Source organism: Drosophila innubila, chromosome X, assembly GCF_004354385.1.
Source record: "Drosophila innubila isolate TH190305 chromosome X, UK_Dinn_1.0, whole genome shotgun sequence".
In the NCBI taxonomy this organism is placed as follows: Eukaryota; Metazoa; Arthropoda; class Insecta; order Diptera; family Drosophilidae; genus Drosophila; species Drosophila innubila.
This window is the reverse complement of record NC_047626.1, coordinates 4,730,609-4,749,067: the sequence shown is the minus strand read 5'-3', so window position 1 is coordinate 4,749,067 and position 18,459 is coordinate 4,730,609. Positions and strand designations below refer to the sequence as shown.

General features: G+C 32.3%; 1 protein-coding gene across 9 annotated transcripts; it reads right to left on the bottom strand.

Annotated features, from left to right (window-relative positions):
• Positions 1-1,633: 1,633 nt before the first annotated feature.
• On the bottom strand, positions 1,634-18,234 carry LOC117794213 (protein sex-lethal). Of its 9 annotated transcripts, none has more exons than XM_034634764.1 (9): positions 17,572-18,234; positions 13,170-13,405; positions 12,035-12,080; positions 10,212-10,559; positions 9,595-9,702; positions 9,356-9,537; positions 8,294-8,517; positions 4,445-4,510; positions 1,634-2,145 (listed from the first exon to the last, which is right to left on the bottom strand). In XM_034634764.1, the coding sequence occupies exons 2-9, from the start codon at positions 13,199-13,201 to the stop codon at positions 2,081-2,083; spliced, it is 1,071 nt and encodes a 356-aa protein (XP_034490655.1). In that variant the 5' UTR covers positions 13,202-13,405; positions 17,572-18,234; the 3' UTR covers positions 1,634-2,080. The 9 variants fall into 9 exon arrangements, 8 of the variants coding, with proteins under 8 accessions (XP_034490655.1, XP_034490656.1, XP_034490653.1 ...); XM_034634765.1 differs by having other exon boundaries at positions 13,170-13,386; XM_034634767.1 differs by having other exon boundaries at positions 1,636-2,145; positions 10,212-10,535.
• Positions 18,235-18,459: the final 225 nt, after the last annotated feature.

Genomic DNA, 18,459 nt, shown 5'->3' with positions numbered 1-18,459 from the left:
TGATGGATAAATAATAAAAAATAAAATCAAATTAATAATTTTGCATTTCGTTTTGTGTTTGCTTTTCTTTTCTCTTTACATTTTGTCAGGCATTTATCACGTGCTTTTTTTTCTCTACGCTTCTTTATCATATTTTTCCTGTTTCGTTTTAATGTGTGTGTTAAACATGCTCAAGTTGTTTGGTTTTTTTTTTGTTTTTCTTTATAATTATGAAAAAAATTGTTTTTATAAACTATGAAAAAAAATTTGTTGTAATTTTGTCTGGTTGAACAGGCTACGGGGGGGAAGGGTTGCACCCCCCCAAAATAAGCTGCACATTTGAGCCGCCCGCGGGCAACAACGGGCAGTGCTGCCCACACCCTTTATCTCCTCCTCTCCTCTCCTCTACTCTCCACCTCCACCTCTTCCACTTTCTCTCCTTCTTCACATGTCTCTATATAGTTGGTAAGAACAGCCTGAACTTGAGCATGTTAACGATTCTTTTTTTTTTGTTGTTGTTGTTGTTATAATTATAATGTTTACATATATGAAAAAAAATTCATTTATAAATTATGAAAAAAAAAAAAAAATACAGATCTTCAGCTATAAAATATACATATATATTAGTTAAATAGATACATATATGCATATATAGTTCGGTAAGTCGGTTTAGACACAGAAACAGAATAAATCGATATAATAATTATAATATTCATATAATAATAATAATAATAAAAAAAAACACATCTTAAGCCTTATATATATATATTAGTTATATATGTATGTACGTATGTTTATATATATATCGATTATATATAAATATATTTGGAAAAAAAAATTCATTTGCCTAAAGTTAAGCAAAAAAAAAAAATAGTGGATACACCTCACATTTTCCATTAAATTATAGTATCTATATCTTTTCGCTTTATATAGCCAATCCTGACGCGTGTCTGTGTGTAGTACTAATACTAATGTATTTATTTACTATTACATAAAGAAGATTCCTCCCAAAAAAAAAAGCACAAAAATAAAAAAAAATTACAAACATAAAATAAATGAGGAACATTTAAAATTAAACGAAAAAAAAAGCAATCAAAAAAAAAACATATATAGTTGTTTAAGCTTACAGTTGATTGGTATTCGTTGAGAACATAAAGATAAATGACGCTAAAAAATGATCCACATGAGTGTGTGTGAGTGTGTGTGAGTGTGTCAGTGTGTGTGAGTGTGTCAGTGTGTGTGTGTGTGTTTATATATATAGTTGTATAGGTCAAGTCTATTGCCAGTTTAAGGTTATGTCTGCCACAAATAATTGCTAGCTGACTTGCTGCTGCTGCCGCCGCTGCCGCCGATGTTGTTGCTGCTGCAGCTTGCTGTCACAGCCAGCAGTTGTTTGCTGAAAGCCGCCGCCACTGCTGAGCAGCCTGTGCTGTTGTTGCTGGTTGTTGGTTGTTGTTTGTTGTTGCTGTTGTTGTTGTTGTTGTTGTTGTTGTTGCTGTTGTTGCTGTTGTTGTCCACGTTGCAAACCGCTAACTCGTTGCGCCGACAAACTGAGGCAATTGCTGCTGCTGCTGTTGCTGTTGCTGCTGGCGTGTGTTGACAAACCTAGATTATGGAAATTGTTGCTAAGGTTGCTGTGATTGTGCTGCTGTTGTTGCTGTCGTGGCAACTGCAATTGTTGTTGGTTGTAGCTGAGCGATGGATTGTGTTGCTGTTGTTGCTGGCGTTGTGCATTGCTGCTGTGTGTGTAATGATTGTTGCTACTGTGTTGCTGTTGTTGTTGCTGTTGTTGTGGCTGTTGTTGTTGTTGTGCAGCGGCGGCATTGCTCAGGCGTGGCAGCTGACCATTGTTGTTGTTGCTGTTGCTGTTATTGTTGAGATGGTGTGGCGACTGTTGCTGTTGTTGTTGTTGTTGTTGATGGTAATGTGAATGATATTGTAACATATTGCTGATGTTCTGACTTATGTGATTGTTGCTGTTGTTGCTGCTGCTGCTGTTGATGTTGCTGCTGCTGCTGCTTAGGTTGTTGTTGTTGCTGTTGGAATTAAAGCCGCACGCCTGCTGATAGAATTGCAGTTGCTGCTGCTGCTGCGGCGTCAATTATAAGTAGGGATAATGATACTTCCGGCGGTACAGTCCATCAAGCAAATCGGCAAAGTTCTCACCTACAATTTTCAATTTGTTTTTTAAGAGTACAAAAAAATAAAAATAAAAAAAACATAAAAAATTTATTAGTAAACAGTTAATAGCATAATAAATAAACGCGTCTATTTGAAAAAATTGGCATTCATCAAATATATATATTAAAATTTAAGCTAAATTTAAGTATTACATTTCTCTTGCTGTTCTTTTTATCAAGTGCTGCGACAAAAAACCCTAAACTAACTTATAACTGTTATACTAACTTATGTAACTGTTATACTAACTGTAACTTAAGAGGACAGAGATAATAACAGACTTATATACACAAAAAAGTAGTATTGATTTTAGTGTGTGGTTAGTGTGTTTATTTGTTTTGTTGTTTTCTTTTTTTTTTTAATGTATTACGTTAAAGGATTTTGTTTTTTTTTTTTTCTTTGTATTTGTTTCTGGATTTAGTTTTTCTGTTACTTTATATATATATATTTTTAGAAGTTTTTGCGAGTTTTGTTTTTTTTTTTTGGCTTTCAGCTCGTCACGTATTTCTTTTTTTATTGCTGTTTTTGTGTAAAATTTTGCTTTACGTTTCGTTTAGCCGGTTTTGTTACACGACCGTACAGAAGAAATTCTTGGAAGATTTACGTTCTCGTGAGGAATTTTATAATTTCTTTATTCATTCATTAAACGTGCCATGTTTTGTTTCATTTATATTTCAATTGGGATTGGGAATTTTGTGGAAATAGGAAGAGTTAAAAAACAAGATAAAAGCGCTGCTATGGGGGGTATTTTCTCTATGAAGATGATATGTTATACATAGACACAAACATATACATATTGAAAAATACATATATGTGTGTGTTTATGTGTGGGTGTGTGTGTTTGAAATTTGCGTGCCAAACGTGAACAAATTAGTGATAAACGAACCATCTAAAAAGTACAAATTTGAACACAATACATGGGACGAGCTAAGTTATAAGAATATCAATATTATTATAATTATTACAATTGTTATTGTCTTCATTTCTTTTGGTCAATTAAATGCTGATGAGTGGATAGGCAGTGAGTATGTTTGTTTGTGTGTCTTTGTGTGAATGATCGGACAAAGAATCGGACAATTATTGAAATTATTTCGACTTCAGCATTACATAAAGTCAAAATTCGCTATATGTATATATATTTAGTGAAAGTTATACAAAACGTCAAAAAACACACATAAAAATATAAGACAGCTTCAAGTTAAAGTTGTTTTTTTTTTTTTTTTTTTTTTTTTTTTTTATATAGTATAGTTAAGCGCAAGCCAAACTGATCAGTAGCAAAAAAGTTTGAGAATGTTTTATGAAGGCAGCTCGTTTAGGGATCTTGCGCAATTTTTTCATCTTTTTAGAAATTATTTTTAGTTAAATTTACATTATTTTTTTGCAATTGGAACTTTTTCAAATAACGCTCTAATTATTTTAGAATTTTTATCGTTTCCATTCTTTTCTTTTTTTTTTTTTTGAGAGAGAGAGTCAAATAAATTACGAATTACATTTTGTCTGTATCGTTATTAAATTTGGATATCAAGGCTGTATGAAAGATGAGAAATTAATAATAATGTATGGAAAAAAAACATGGCACGTTCTGAAAAGTTTCAATATTTTTTTTTTCTTTTTTTTTTTGGAATTGTTAAATTTTGCAGCATATGGCGGAATTTGAAGCTCGCATTGATAGTAAAAGAATAAAAATATTGTATATAGATTTGAGCTGTGTCGATTATGTTATGTATTTGTGTGGATAGAGGGTATGTAATTGCTTAATTAGGTGTATGTACGTCAAGTAATGTACTAATATATGTATGTGAGAGGCTGGCAAAAAAAAATAGTGCACGAAAGCAGCGCTAAGAGAAGTATTTTTAATGCTCTTTAAACTAAAAGATAGAGAAGTTTAATAGCTTCTCTAGACAAGTAAAGATTGTAACAGTTTAAATGCGAAGTTTTCAAGGATAAGCATTAAAAGAAAATCCGAAGTCTGAAGAAGTATTTTGCTTCTCGCTTCGCTTCTCTTACAGCAGCATTAAAATTAGTTAAAGGAGAAGTGTAAAAAAAACTTTAAATTACTTCTCGTCGCGCTTCTTTCGTCTGCAATATGCATTGCCAGCCAGTGAAAGTGTCTGTATATAGTCTGTCTGTCGTTAAGCTACTTAAACTATATATATATTTATATATATATTTAGACTCGTACTTGCTTAAGTGCTCTCAAAAAAAAAAAAAAAAAAAATCAAAGAACAAGAGAATTATGATTATGATTATCATTAGGCATAGTAGAGAATATAAAAGGAATAATTACTATCGAGACCAAAGATAGCATCGCAAATAGCATCGAATAATGAGCGTAATTTTTCCATTGCTCCGTCTATAAAAAAAAATGAAAAAAATAAACAAATTGTACAACTTATTAGTTGTCGGCGCCAACTAAGTATTTTTTTTTTTTTTTTTTGTTATGGTTGAAATATGTTTTATAAATTTTATAAATATTATTTGGTTTTTCTTTTCATATTTTTTTTTTTCGTTTTCATGTCGTCAAGAAAAATCAAAGTCAGTAGAATTGATAAAAAATATATAGTATGATGAAATGAGTTCGGGGTTAGTTGGCTAAATGGGCGTGGCAAACAGATAATGCCGAGACCCGGTTAGTGCTTCTACTACGGCAACAAATGTTATATATAAGAATACAAATACTATAAATATAGATAAAACACAAACTACTCGAATACTAAAGGCAATAAACTAGATAAACTTTCTTTCGATTGATTATGTTAAAATAAACTATCCTCAGCAAATAATTCACAAGTATAAATTAACTAAAAAAAAAAATTATATGAAAAAGACATAATATCAGAGACGTACGTAAATAAACAACAACATCAAATTAAAAAAAAAAATCGATTTAACTGAGAAACAAAATCACGAGTCTAACAAAAAAAAATATATTAAAAAATTTTGTTGCCTGGTGTGGAGAGGGTAATAAAATAGGGGAAGAAGCTGCACAGTTAGAATGAGTTATGAGTGTTTTTTTTTTTAAATAGTTTGCCTGTTGATTTAGAAAGTTTTTTGTTTTATAAATTTAATTAACACTGAAACAGCAGGCACATGTAAAAAATGTAATTTAAATAGAACAAAATACATGTTTATATAGATTTATTATGGTTTATGTAAGGCTGATAGGCGTATGCTTAACGGCTAGCACCAAAAAAAAAAAAAAAAAAAAAAAAATATATATATAAACATTTATAAGAAACACTTGTCAACACTTGTTTCAGGCATGTCAAAAAAAAAACAGAAAGAGAACAAAACCAGTCGTACAATGTTTTGTATGATTTTTTTTATGCATGATACACTTGCAAAAAAATATGAAAAAAAACATACATTTATATAGTATTTGAACAAGTAGATAGAGATTATATTTTTTTGTTTTTCTTTATGTTTCATACTCGTTTTTGGCACTGGAACCGATAAAGGGGTGTTTGGTTGCCTTTATTTTTCTTGTTTTTAGCATTCAGTTTACTTTAAGTTTTATCGCAGCCAAAAAAAAAAAAAAAAAATAGTTCAACACTTTTTCAATTAGAGAAAAAAAAAAAAGAATGTAGAACAGCACGTCGATAATTTGCACATATAAAAAAAAAACAAAATAGTTTTGGGGGCTTTGGATTCAAATGTGTGATCGTGATCGTGATCGGGCTGGTTAATCGATCGATAACACTTTGAAATTCACCCCGTTATCGGCCATGAGAGTGCGCGCATACTTACCATGCGCCACGCCTGCTTTTCATAACAGTCATTAGTGTCCCTGTCCCTGTCTCTGTAACTCTTTCTCTCTCTCTCTCTCTCTCTCTTTCTCTCTCGTTTTGTCTGTCTTTCACAACAAACTCAAGTCTGCAGCATTCGCGAGCGCCATCTGTCGTCGGTTTTGGTGAGCAACAAAAAAAAAAAGGAGAAAAAAAGTACGGCAACACTCACACGCACACACACACACGCACGCACGCTCACACACAGAGACACAGTCACACGCATACGAATAGAACTTGTTGTCCCGTTGTAACAATTTTTTTTTGCTTTTACAAACAAAAAAAAAAATAAAAAAAAATTTTGTTTTTTTTGTTTTGTTTTGCGTTTGGCTTTTTATTTTTATACTTTTTCATATATATACATCGAGTATATACTAGATATACATATATATGTATTTATATAGTCATATATGTATATATATATACATATACATATGTGTGTGTATTTAGATCATTGTTTGTTGTTGTCGCTGCTTGTTGCTCGGCGTGGTTGTTGTTGCTTTTGTTAACGCACTACAAACTAAATAATTTAAGATTTAACGCTATTCAGATATAGATACGTTATATAGTCAGTATATGGTATAAGCTATAACTATTTGTAAGATTTTTTCTTTTTTTTTTTATAAATTTATTATTATATTTTGTTTTAAACTTTATGAGAATATAAGAATTGTATTTGTTTCTTGGTTATTGTTGTTGTTGTTGTTGGGGGGAGTATAAATTGAGAAATCATAAATGTGATACGATTGTGCATTAATTGCTTATAGGTCAGAGAGGGATGAATATATAGTTGTGTAACAAACAGGGCAACGCTTCAATTTCTTTTGATTTCTTTTTTTTTTTTAATATATATGTATATATATTTATCGTTATGTCCGTACTGAGTTCATTTTGGATTCATTTTAGGTTCATTGCATTTATGTATCTTTCTTTATGTATCTTTATCGCTTTCTTTAGCATTCCACTTTAAAAAAATGTTCAAAAAAATTTGCACGTTGCTTTATTTAAATTTCTTTTTTTTTTGTTTGTCGTTTAATTGTTTATTGATTGATGTTTCCTTATATTTTTTGTCTTGTTTTTTATTACGTGGGGTATTTGAGTTGCTTTCAGTACGTTGTTTCACACACACACACACACACTTCACAGTTGTCTATGTATATGTAAAAAAAATAGATATATTCATATGTATATGTGTGTATTCATTCTATATAGCAATTGCTCTCTCTCTCCCTCTATTCATTTCGTATAGCTCCTTTTAAGCACAAAAACAGAAAAAAAACGATGTTATCGTTACACAGTTATCGATAGCTCCTGATGATGCTGCTGGTGTTTAATCGATCGTTGTTTAAGGTTCTACGGCACTTGGGTTCGATATTTTTTCATCTTATTTGTTGTGTTTTTTCTCTTATCGATCTGGTTTTCAGTTTATTTTCTCTTCTTTTACTTTTATGCTATGTTTTATCGTGTTGTTGTTGTTGTTTTTTTTTTTGTATGTATGTGTGCTAAGGTGCTGTGGTTGTTGTTGTTGTTGTTGGGGGGTGGGTGGTTAGGGGGTAGTTCTAAACTAAATCTGAAGCGTTGAAAAAGCTTACAAAAAACTGTTTTCTTTTCGTTTTTTTCTTCAGTATTTTTTTACCTTTTTTTTGTTTTTGTTAGTATTTTCTAAAGTTAATTTTAATTTTAAAAATACGCAATTAATTTTTATCCATATTTTTTTTTGTTTTTTTTCCAAGTTTTGTTAAAAAAATCATTTTACACTAATATACAATTCAATTTGTTGTCGTCATTTGTTGTTAGTTTATATATATATTATTATAATATATACATAAACATATAATCAGTGTTTGTTTTTATGTTTATGTGTAATTTACATTAAAATTAAAAGTTAATCAGGAAAAACAAATATAATAATTGCAACAAGAAATTGTTTTGTGTTTCATTAAAAGTAGAGAGTACTTCCTAAAGCAAAATAATTAAAGAGAACTAAAAGTTTAATATAACTATTATATTAATTCTTAAGTTGTTGTTGTTGTGGTTGTTTGTATGTTTTTGTTGTTGTTGTTGTTAGAGCTGTGATTTTGCATCTTATGCTGTGGTTTGTCAAAAAAATATGGATATATATATATAGATTGTATATGATATATATACATAAAATTGTTATGTATAACTGGTCTGTTGTTTGGTTTTTTTGTTTGATGTTGTTGTTGTTGTTACGTTGATTTGCATTATTTTTTTTTTTTTATTTTTTTTATGATTTTTTGTTGTCGTTTTTTCTGTTGTTTAGATAAACTTTTGTGCATCAAAGTAGGGATGCGTTTTTTGGAAGCGCTGTTGTGATTTGATTGATCTACCTCTGTGAACCATATTATTGAAGCCAGCGGCCATGTGCGCTGGTGGTGGAGGTGGTGGTGGTGGTGCCTGCGGTGGTCCCATGCCCATTTGGGACATGAAATGCGCCGCCTTTGCCTTGCCATGCTCCTCGGCCAGACGCACCGACAACGGCTGTGATCCTCCCTCCGGTATGACATTGTTCAGCGCCGAGATTGCCTCCTGTGCCTCCTCGCGTTTGTTGTAGCTGTTGTTGTATGTTTTTTTTTTTTTTTTTTTTTTTTTTTGTAGTTGTCGATAACATTACGATAGTAGATGCAAAGATGCAACAAAATCAAAAATAAAGAGAAAAAAGAATGGTAATGAAAGAGAAAATGATTAAAAAATGTTGCGTTATGAGAATGCGTTAATGATTACAGAGTTGTGCCTTTAAGCATTATCATTACTTTTTAATTACCATTGAAAAAAAGTAGTGCTAATGAAATTTTATTTCACTAGCATTGAAAAAAGTATTGCTAGTAAAAAGAATCAATGAATAATTTGTTTTAAGCATTAAATATTGCTAATGAAATCGTATGTTAATTAGCATTAGCATTGAATAAAAAAACAAAAAATTTGATACTTTAAAATAATGTTAATAAACGTTAAAAATATTTTAAAAATTAAAAACATTTAAAAAAATACAATTTTGTTTTTAATTAACGTTTTTATTAATTTTTAACATTTTATTTTACATTTATTAACATTTTTTTAAAGTACCTAATTTTAATTCAATGCTAATGCTCATTAACATCCGATTTCATTAGCAATATTTAATGCCAAACACATAAAAATAATTAATTGATTTTTTAAGCATTACTAATTAAAAAATTTTCACTAGCACATCTTTTTTTCAAAGCTAGTGTATTGAAATTTCATTAGCACTAAGTTTTTTCAATGCCAATGAAATGGCAATTTCATTAAATAAGTACTTAATTAGGCCCGTCTCTGAATGATCAAGTGTTGGTATTATCGATTTTTTGTTATTGAGAACATGTATATCGAAATACGAAACTATCGTTAGCTATTGAACCGTTTCAACTTACCGTACAAATGCCACGCCCCTTGGGCGACCGGTGAGCTTATCACGCAATATATTCTTCTGCACAATGGAACCGTATTTGCCAAAAATGGTGTCCAGCTGATCATCGGTTATCGTGCGCGGCAGATTGGTCACATACAGATTGGTATCCTTGATGGATTCACCGCCAGGACGCGCATATGAAACCTTAATGAAATTGTAAATATATGATTTAAATTTAAGAATTGGCTAATTTGCACTTACCTTTAGCCGCTTGTTGCGCACTGTGATGCCATTGAGCACTTTAATAGCACGCTGCGAGTCCATTTCGGATGTGAAGTCCACGAAAGCATAACCAAAACTGTAGCCAGTCTATGAAGTTAAAGAAAACAATTGATTATTGCATCAATTTATAGTCAAAAATATTACCTAAACAGCTGTTAAAGCTTTAAACATTAAATTAAATACAGCTGACAGCTTTAATAAGCTTTGAAAGCACTTTAAAATTATCTTTATAATGCTCTCTCTTTTACGGCTCAAAAAAAACTATGATTGACAGCTTTTAAAAGCCTTCAAACATAATAACATACATAAGGATTTAGTTGTTAAGCTTCGAATTGCATTTTGTTGTGAGTATTTAAAGTTTTTTTTTTTCAGAATTAAGCACAAACAATTTAATGCATTAATCTATGTATATAAAGTTGTTTGTCCAACTGGCTAAGCATTGTACAGGCCAAACGGCTCAAGATACAAGTTGGAAATTTAAACACAACACAGATATGATAAATTCATCGGAGTTAAAGACGGCGTTTTGACAAATTCGCCCTACAAGTGTGTTAAAGCTTTTTCTAGTTTGAATGCGCTTAAATGTGATAACTTACCTTATAGTCTCTCATGATTCTGCACGTGTTGATGGGTCCAATGGCTCTGAATAGCGCATACAGTTCGCGATCAGTCATATCCTGCGGCAGATAGTTGACTATCAAATTGGTGTTGCTATTGTTGCGTTGATCGTTCATCATATGATCATCGCTGCCACCGCTGCCAATCGATAGACCGCATAGATTGTTCAGCGAATTGTTGCTGGCCATTGGCGGCATATTGCAGATGTTGCCGCCAAGGGAATTGGCGCTACCGCCATTACCGCCTGGGAAATCATTGTAACCGCGACGGGACGAGGAACTTGGAAATGTAAATTCTGTGTCCTGTGGTGAGAACGCATAACGTGACTGTAATCAAATTAACCATACAAAGATATTCTAATGTTGAGAGAAGGCCTCATAAAACGCTGTACTTGTTATTTATCATTTTCTTTGATTTTTCTTTTGGGGAATGTTGTGTTAGAGCGGGACGACGACTCGATTGGATGGACTCGATTAAAAATATAAGTATTATTATCTGTTATCGATAAACATTGCAGCAGCATCAACAACAACATACGCTCTCTCTCTCTCTCTCTCTCGCTCATGATCACATTCATACAAGCTGTTAAAAACTCTACAAATTGTTAAATGCATTAAATTAGTTGAAGAAAATTCAATAAAAATATTTGAATGTAACGTTCATTTGTTTAGAATGTAAAACGTGCGTACTTTATTTTGTTGATTTTTAACAGTTACAGTTACAGCTACTCGTACTTAACAGTCGCATGTTAACAGCGCTCTCACAGCACCTTTACATTTTGCTCGTTACGTGCTTTATGATTTTAACAGTTGCTACTCGAACTTTAACAGTCGCATGTTAATGCGTTTTAACAGCGCTCACAGACGCTAGTGCAAAATATGTTAAGAGCATTGGAATTGAAAGCTTTCGCTGTGGTTGTATATGAATATTGCTTTGGGTATTTGTGTAGGTGTATGTGTACGTGTGTATGTGTGTGTGTGTGTGTGTGTGAGTGGAAGTGTGGGAGTGTAGTATATGAATAACTGCAAATAGTTAACGGCATTCAGCGTTGCATTTAAAGGTTAAAGGGAATTGCAAAGTGTGTGAGAATAAAAGAAGCAAAAGAAAAAGCCGCTTAAGGGCACAGGTGTATGTGTGTGTGGGTGTATCTGTGAGTATGTGTGTGTAAGAATGTGTGTAAGTGAAGGTGGAGGAAATGAAAGTGCTTGGACAGCAGCACAAGGCCGCAAAGTATGCAATGCATTTTTTCTATATTTTTTTTCTATTTCTTTTTGTTATTGTTGTGGTGTTGTTGCTGTTTGTTGTTGTTGTTGATGTTGTTGTTGCCTGTTTAGTATTTTATTGTGACTTTTGTTTAGTTTTCTTATGTTTAGTTTAGTTTCTTTATCAAAATGCAAACTTCAAGTTTAAAATATTATTTGTATCTCTTGGTTTTTTTTTTTTTTTAATTTTATTTTTTGTTAAATCAAATATGTTGAGCATCCACAAAAAAAACGATTTTGAGATTAAAGATTCAAGCGTGTGCCCCAGAGCGTTCAATGAGACAAACTCAATAACATTCAACTAGAATAAATTTAAGTATATTGAATAAACATACAAAACCGAAAACAAAAAATTTCAATTATCAATTGCAAATGGCATTATTTTATTTGATGTATTCATTTTTTTTTTTTTTTCATTAGTCTGTATTTTATTTTTGCACATGCAATGAAATTTGATTTTGATTGATTTCGAACTTTATGTTCAAATAAAATACAAAAATTTATTTGTTTTTTTTTTAACAGTGTGTGTAAATACGTACCATTCCTGATGGCAGTGAATGTGACATGCCAAATACACGCCCACCGCTGTTGAATGATCGTTTGATTGATTGATTGAAGAGGAACAAAATAATATTAAAATATTAGCATTTCTCGGTATTGATGTGATTTCATTCAATTGTTAAATAAACATTATTAAAATATAATAATATAATAAGTGGTGGTTATAAAGCGCAATTTACTTTTGGTTCTTTGAAATGAGTTTGATGTATGAATGGATAAATCTTATAGTACTAACTTAAGGCTTAAAACAAGGTCAGAATGAGCTAATGAGTCAATGATTGAGCACTGTTAGCTCGCTGTTAATAATCTAACAGCGTGCTGTTTCAATCAATCATTGACTTCATATAATAACTAGACGTTATCTTATAGAGCTTACGAACTAATCAGAGAAGTGTATTGTCTGCAAAGAGACATCGAACAAATTTGGCAAACGACAACTTTTAGCAACGTTTTCGCAATATTCTCACAATGGATTTCTAAATGAGTATATAGAGAAAACGTTGCTTAATGCCTTAAAGACATTATATAGTTGACTTGCTGATTGTATATATTGATTTTGACTTTGACTTTTGACCTGAGCAGCTGAAAATTCGCACTTGATTTCTTTAGCTTACACTGATATCACATTTTTATAATTTACACTGAAATTTTAAAAGCCCATTTTAAACAATTCGGAACAATTGTGTGGTACACTTCTTTATAATCACTTTTATAAAAAAAAAAAAAAAAATTTGTAATAAATTTTTTTCAAATTCATTTTTAACACATAAAAAAATATGTAAAAAAAAGTTTTTCAATAATTTTTTTCTCTGTAACTTGGCTGTTTAAATTTTGTTAGGACTTGGCATTGGAGGGGAATTGCAAACTGAAGTTCTAGTTAACAGAACCTCACAATATTTTTTGACTGTGTATTTGTTTTTTAACATTTCCCGCGTGGACAGTTGATAAAAACTGTTGTTGTAGTTGATGTTGTTGATTGTGTTGATTGTAGACATTGTGTATTTAAGTGTCTAGTTTAACTTAGGAATGCATGACATTATTTTTTCGTATTTTTTTTTTTTTTTTTTGTATTTTTAAATGTTATGTTAAAATGTCAAGGAGTCTTTTACTTACAGGCGTTGCCGGCGTCTTCGTTTAAGGAACATTTTGTTGTTGCGTCACAGAGTGAGTTATCACACCAGTTTCTTTATATATATATATATTTCATATACATATATGTACAAAATAATATGTAAAATTTAAATAAAAAAAATTGTAACCTCACGACATACTAACTAAACGTTTCTGTCTGTCGGTATCGCTGTTGAGATCGCTTGATAATGCTGCTCGGCTGTGGAAAGAGATGATGTCTACACAATTAAATTAACTGACAAAAGTACAAGGAATATATTTTGGGAGTGTGGTTGTGTGTGTGTTAGTTTGTGTGGATTGTTGTAGTTGTATGTGTGTCAAGTTGATTGTGTGTGTTTGTGTTCAAGAGAGAGAATATGTATATTTTTATTTTTGTTTACTCTCTTAGCTTCCTTTTTTTTTTTTAATAACTTGGCTAAGATCGACTGATAAATTAACATTGTAAACGATCTTGGTATAAAAAAAAAAAAATTACCACAATTTGGTAGCACATTAAAAAAAATATAAAAAAATTTAAGTAGTTGGTCACACTGCTAGCTATGAAGCTTAAAAAACAAGATCGACTGCATTTTTATATTGTCACCGATCTTCGTATAAAAAAAATATAAAAAAAATTACAACCATTTGTTAGCACATTAAAAAAAACAACAAAAATATATGGCACTTGAATTATTAAGTGCAGTTGGTCACACTGGCTGTTGCTGCTGCTATTGTTGTTGTTGTTGATTGTTGAGATTGTTGATTGTAGACTTTGTTGATTGTTGATATTGAAGACACCCCCAGTCCGTAAGGTGTTTAAAAGGCGGACAATGTGGAAGAAAAATACGCCGGATACGTTGGACGTATCCCTGTCTCATCTTTAAGTGTTACCATCAAGGCTGTGCCTCAAATAGGGCTGTTTTTAAACATATTATAAATAATACTGATTGTTGATCTTCTTCTTGCTGCTGCTGCTGCTGTTGTTGTTGTTTTTGTTGTTGTTCTTGTGGCTGATTGATGTGTTTGCTGCATGCCCCAAGGTCTTGTTGTTGCAAAAATTATTTGCATTTACCTTTTTTTTATTTGTTTTTTTTTTTTTAGTGATTTAAAACAACTCGATACATCGATACTTTAACTTTTGTAAAATCTATACATGTATATATACTTATTTCAAGTCATATAAAAATATGCATATATATATAGATATATATATTAACTAGTTAAGTATCGATTTTTACATCGAATTTATTTAACATCACTAATTTCTTTTTAATGTTGCTTCGCTGCAGAGCGAGTGCAAGTGAGACAAAAGTATGAGCATATGTATGCATTGACATATTTGAACAGGTCGGCGGAGTGTGTGTGTGTACGACTACAACAACAACTGTTGCTGCGCTGCTTAACAACTAAGCTAACTGTTAACTAACAGACATAGATAACATACATACATAACATAGACTTAAGCATAACTTAAGCTTAACAGTGCTGTTGCTGTTACTGCTACTGCTGCTGTTACTGCTACTGCAGCTGTTACTGCAGCTGTTACTGCTGCTGTTACTGCTACTGTTGCTGTTACTGCGCTGCTTAGCATGTGTCAAGGTCCTGACACAATTTATGATTGCGCTGCACGTGACTTGCAATCTCTCTCTCTCCCTTTCTCTCTCTATATTCAGCTCGCTGCTTGTTTACATTTAAGCCATAAATTTAAATGCCGCTGCAATTAGCAATAAGATAAAGGGGAAAAGGACGAGAATAATGGCAGCAAATCGAAAGAAACTGAAGTTTGTGAAGTGTGGCAACAGCGCACACACGCTTTTGACCCACATGCAATCCACAAGCTACAGCAAAAGAAGTGTGCAAAATCATTAAGGCAGCATCATAAACAATGGCGCCACCAAGACTTTTGGCCCACTTGGCACCAAAGCCAAGGATCTCTCCAAAGTTTGGAGTGGGTAGAGGAGAGTAAGATTTTTATGTTAGGCTTGGGGTTGTTTTATAGGTCGGATCGGGTCAGCTAAGTGCAAGAGAACTCGGCAAAAAAAAAAAGTCTTATGTAGTATATTTATAAAAAAAAAAAAAATAGCTTAGGCCTACGAGCTATGGGCGATTGAGTGTGAAATTCGCATGAGTGAAATTCGTTGAGTGATTGTGGCGTTCTTTGACATGACGTAATGCAAAACGTAACGTAATAAAAAAAAACTAAATATAAATCAAATACATCATTTAAAGTAGAATTGACTAATTGTTTTTTTTTTAGATTTGTTTAGCTTTTACAACATTTACCGGTACATTGTGAGACAGTTTAGGTTGCACAGGCCGCACGAAAACGTTGTTAGGCCGTTAACCGCTTAGGGGTCCTCGGTTAGAAATTTGATATTATTGATAGAGCCCTGGGGTGTTGGATCAAAACAGGATCGTAATGGATCGTACAGCAGCGTGTTTTTTCATTTTGACTTCTTTTCTTCTTATTCGTTTGTGTTTCTCTTAAATGCAGTGTTAACAGTTACAGTTACGTGGAAGAGTGGAAGAGCTTGGCGTTACGTTGAGTTATGCTTACGTTACGTTAATGTTACGTTATGTTAACTTATTTAATTTTTTAACATTTGTTATCACAAGACACACTGCGAAAACAAAAAAACCGCGACGCGTTTTATATATTGCTTTATGTTAGTTTACATGGCATTTACATTGGGCTGCCTGCACGCCGTCTGTTAACTATGAAGATACAAAATACAGGTGATTGAGAGATTGTGCGAAAGTGTGTGTTAACAGAACTTTTTAATGGCGACTGAGAACTGAGAGCTTAGAATCTACAGCAAAAAAAAATAAATAAAATATAATATACAAACGAAAACACAAAACAAAATTAAATATTTAAAAAAAAGTGGCAACCCTTATCAATGAACGATATTTGTGTGTTTTTGTGTGTATTGAATGAGAGCTTGAAATAAAATACAAGGGCGCTTAATTCAAGGATCGTGTCATATGTAATTTGTTACTACAGAGAGAGATTGTAATTTTGATATTACAGAGTTGCCAGACTGCTTTTTGCTTGCTGTGTGTTTTGTGTGTGTGCACGCTTTTGTTTAGCTTGGCTTGAGCTTGTTTGCCTTGTGCTTAATTTAGTTAATTAGTTACTGTACAATCTAGTACATCTATTAGATTAATATTACTTATTCTTGTAGTTTCGCATTGTTGTTGTTAGCAGCTTTTTATGTTGTTGTAGTCGTTGCACAAGTGTCCATTGTTATTTGTTACTCTTTCTGCTGTTTCTTTTTCTTTTTCATATATTTTTTTTTCGCATTATTTCATAACAAGTACATACATCAGAAGAATCAAAATAAAAAATAACAATGTGTATGTGTGTGAGAGTGAGAGTGTATTATGGAGGTGGTAGGGTGGGGAGAAAAGTCGGTTGATTTCTTAGCTGATAAACGGAGGCCTCTCGATTCTGTCAAGTGCATGTGTGGCATGTGGCATGTGGCACAGACAGAAATCGATAACAGGAAATGCCTTTGCGGACACATCTTTATCATTTCTGACAGCCGACTATTATTGTTATTGTTGTTGTTGCCACACACAAACACATGTCATCATTTTGCTCATATATGTAATGCATACACTGCGAACATTTCAAGATCAATTTAACAAAAACAAAAAAAAAGTATACGCCTAACAAAAAAAAAGTGCTGCCAACGCAGCGAAATATGCAATAAAAAATATACATTCCCTGTAAACCAGGAAATAATACCTATTTGAGTACCGGAACCTTTTCGAATACCGAAACTTTTGTTCCGCTACCTTTTCGTTTCACTTTTCAGAAGATAAAAAAAAAATTTACTTAAAATTTAAGTTGTTTTTGTTTTTTTCATATCTGTTCAGATATTTCTAACTATTATTCTACTACTATCTGAAGATTCGCTGCCATTAGGCAGTATTTTTTCCTACATTTCCTTTATCAATTGTAAAGGTGTTTTATTATTACGACCATATTAAATAGATTTTTCAAAAAAAAAAAAAAATGGAACATATAGCCTGATTCTACTGGGCCCAAGTATGTATATTTGACCGAATGTAACATCCTATGAGGTATATTACAAGCTCAGTAGAATCAAGCTCATACACATTCCTTATTTACTGTTAGTTGTATTTTTTTTAGTTGGGAAGCAAAAAAATTTTTTTCTAACTGGGAGTAAAAAAATATTTTTTTTAGTAGTAGTACAAGTACGTTGTGTTCGTGTGTGTGTGTTTGTCTGTGTGTGTGTGTTTGGGGGAATATTTTTGGGAGAGGAAGAAGGAGGAAGTATTTCTTTAATTTTTTGTTGGTATTTTGTTTTATTTTTTTTTTTTTTGGTATTGGTTTTGATAATGGTTGGTAGATGAAGAAACTAAAGTTAAAATTTACCTCGACTTGTTGTAACCGTATGGGGGATAACCACCGTTATTATTGTTACTACCCGGATTATTGTTGCCGTACATATCCTGAGAGTGTGTGTGCACGAGTATTTTTTTAAAATAAACAAAAAATACTCTCAGTGCCCTTTACCAGCGCTTTTGAAGGTAACGGAAGATAATTTATCGATATATTTGTATATATATATATATTGCGTGCGTATCGATCGGCGCTCTCTCCCTCACGTTCTCTCTATTTATTTTGTTACTCTCTCTTATGTTATATGGTTGGCGCTCAGCGCTCTCAGCTGCCAGCTGCTGTATAACTTTTTTGTTGTTGTCTTGTGTCTGTGTATTTTGTGTAAGTTTATATGTATATTACACTCTCTCTTTGTCACTCTCTTGGATAATTTGGCGCTCTCTCGCAACTTGATAGCCTTGCAGTTATAATTCCACTTGCATCCTCTGCTTCCTCTTCTGTTTTCTTCCTTCTTTTATTCGCTTTAGCCACAGTAGTCAGTTCTTTCTGTATATTTTCTTCTCTCTTTTTCGTTAGTATCAAATATTTTTTTTTTTTCTTTTTTTTTTTGGGTGGGAGGGCGGCTTTTGTTGTTGTAGTTGTTGTTGCGGTTCTTGTTGTGGTTGTTGTTGTTATTGTTTGTCTTCTTTGTGGCTGTTGTTGGCGCGCTCAGCTGTGTTGTTGTTGTTGTTGTTACTAAGGTTGTTGTTGTAATAGTAGTAGTTGTTGTTGTTGTTGTTGGGGGTGAAAGGTGAGAAATTTGTAAGGAAATTAACATATGATAAAAAGAGACGTGCGATTTTTTCAGTGTATGCGTGTTTTATCGTATGCGTGTATGTTGTGTGTGTGTGTGTGTATGTGTGAGGCGAGCGAGTAGCTGAT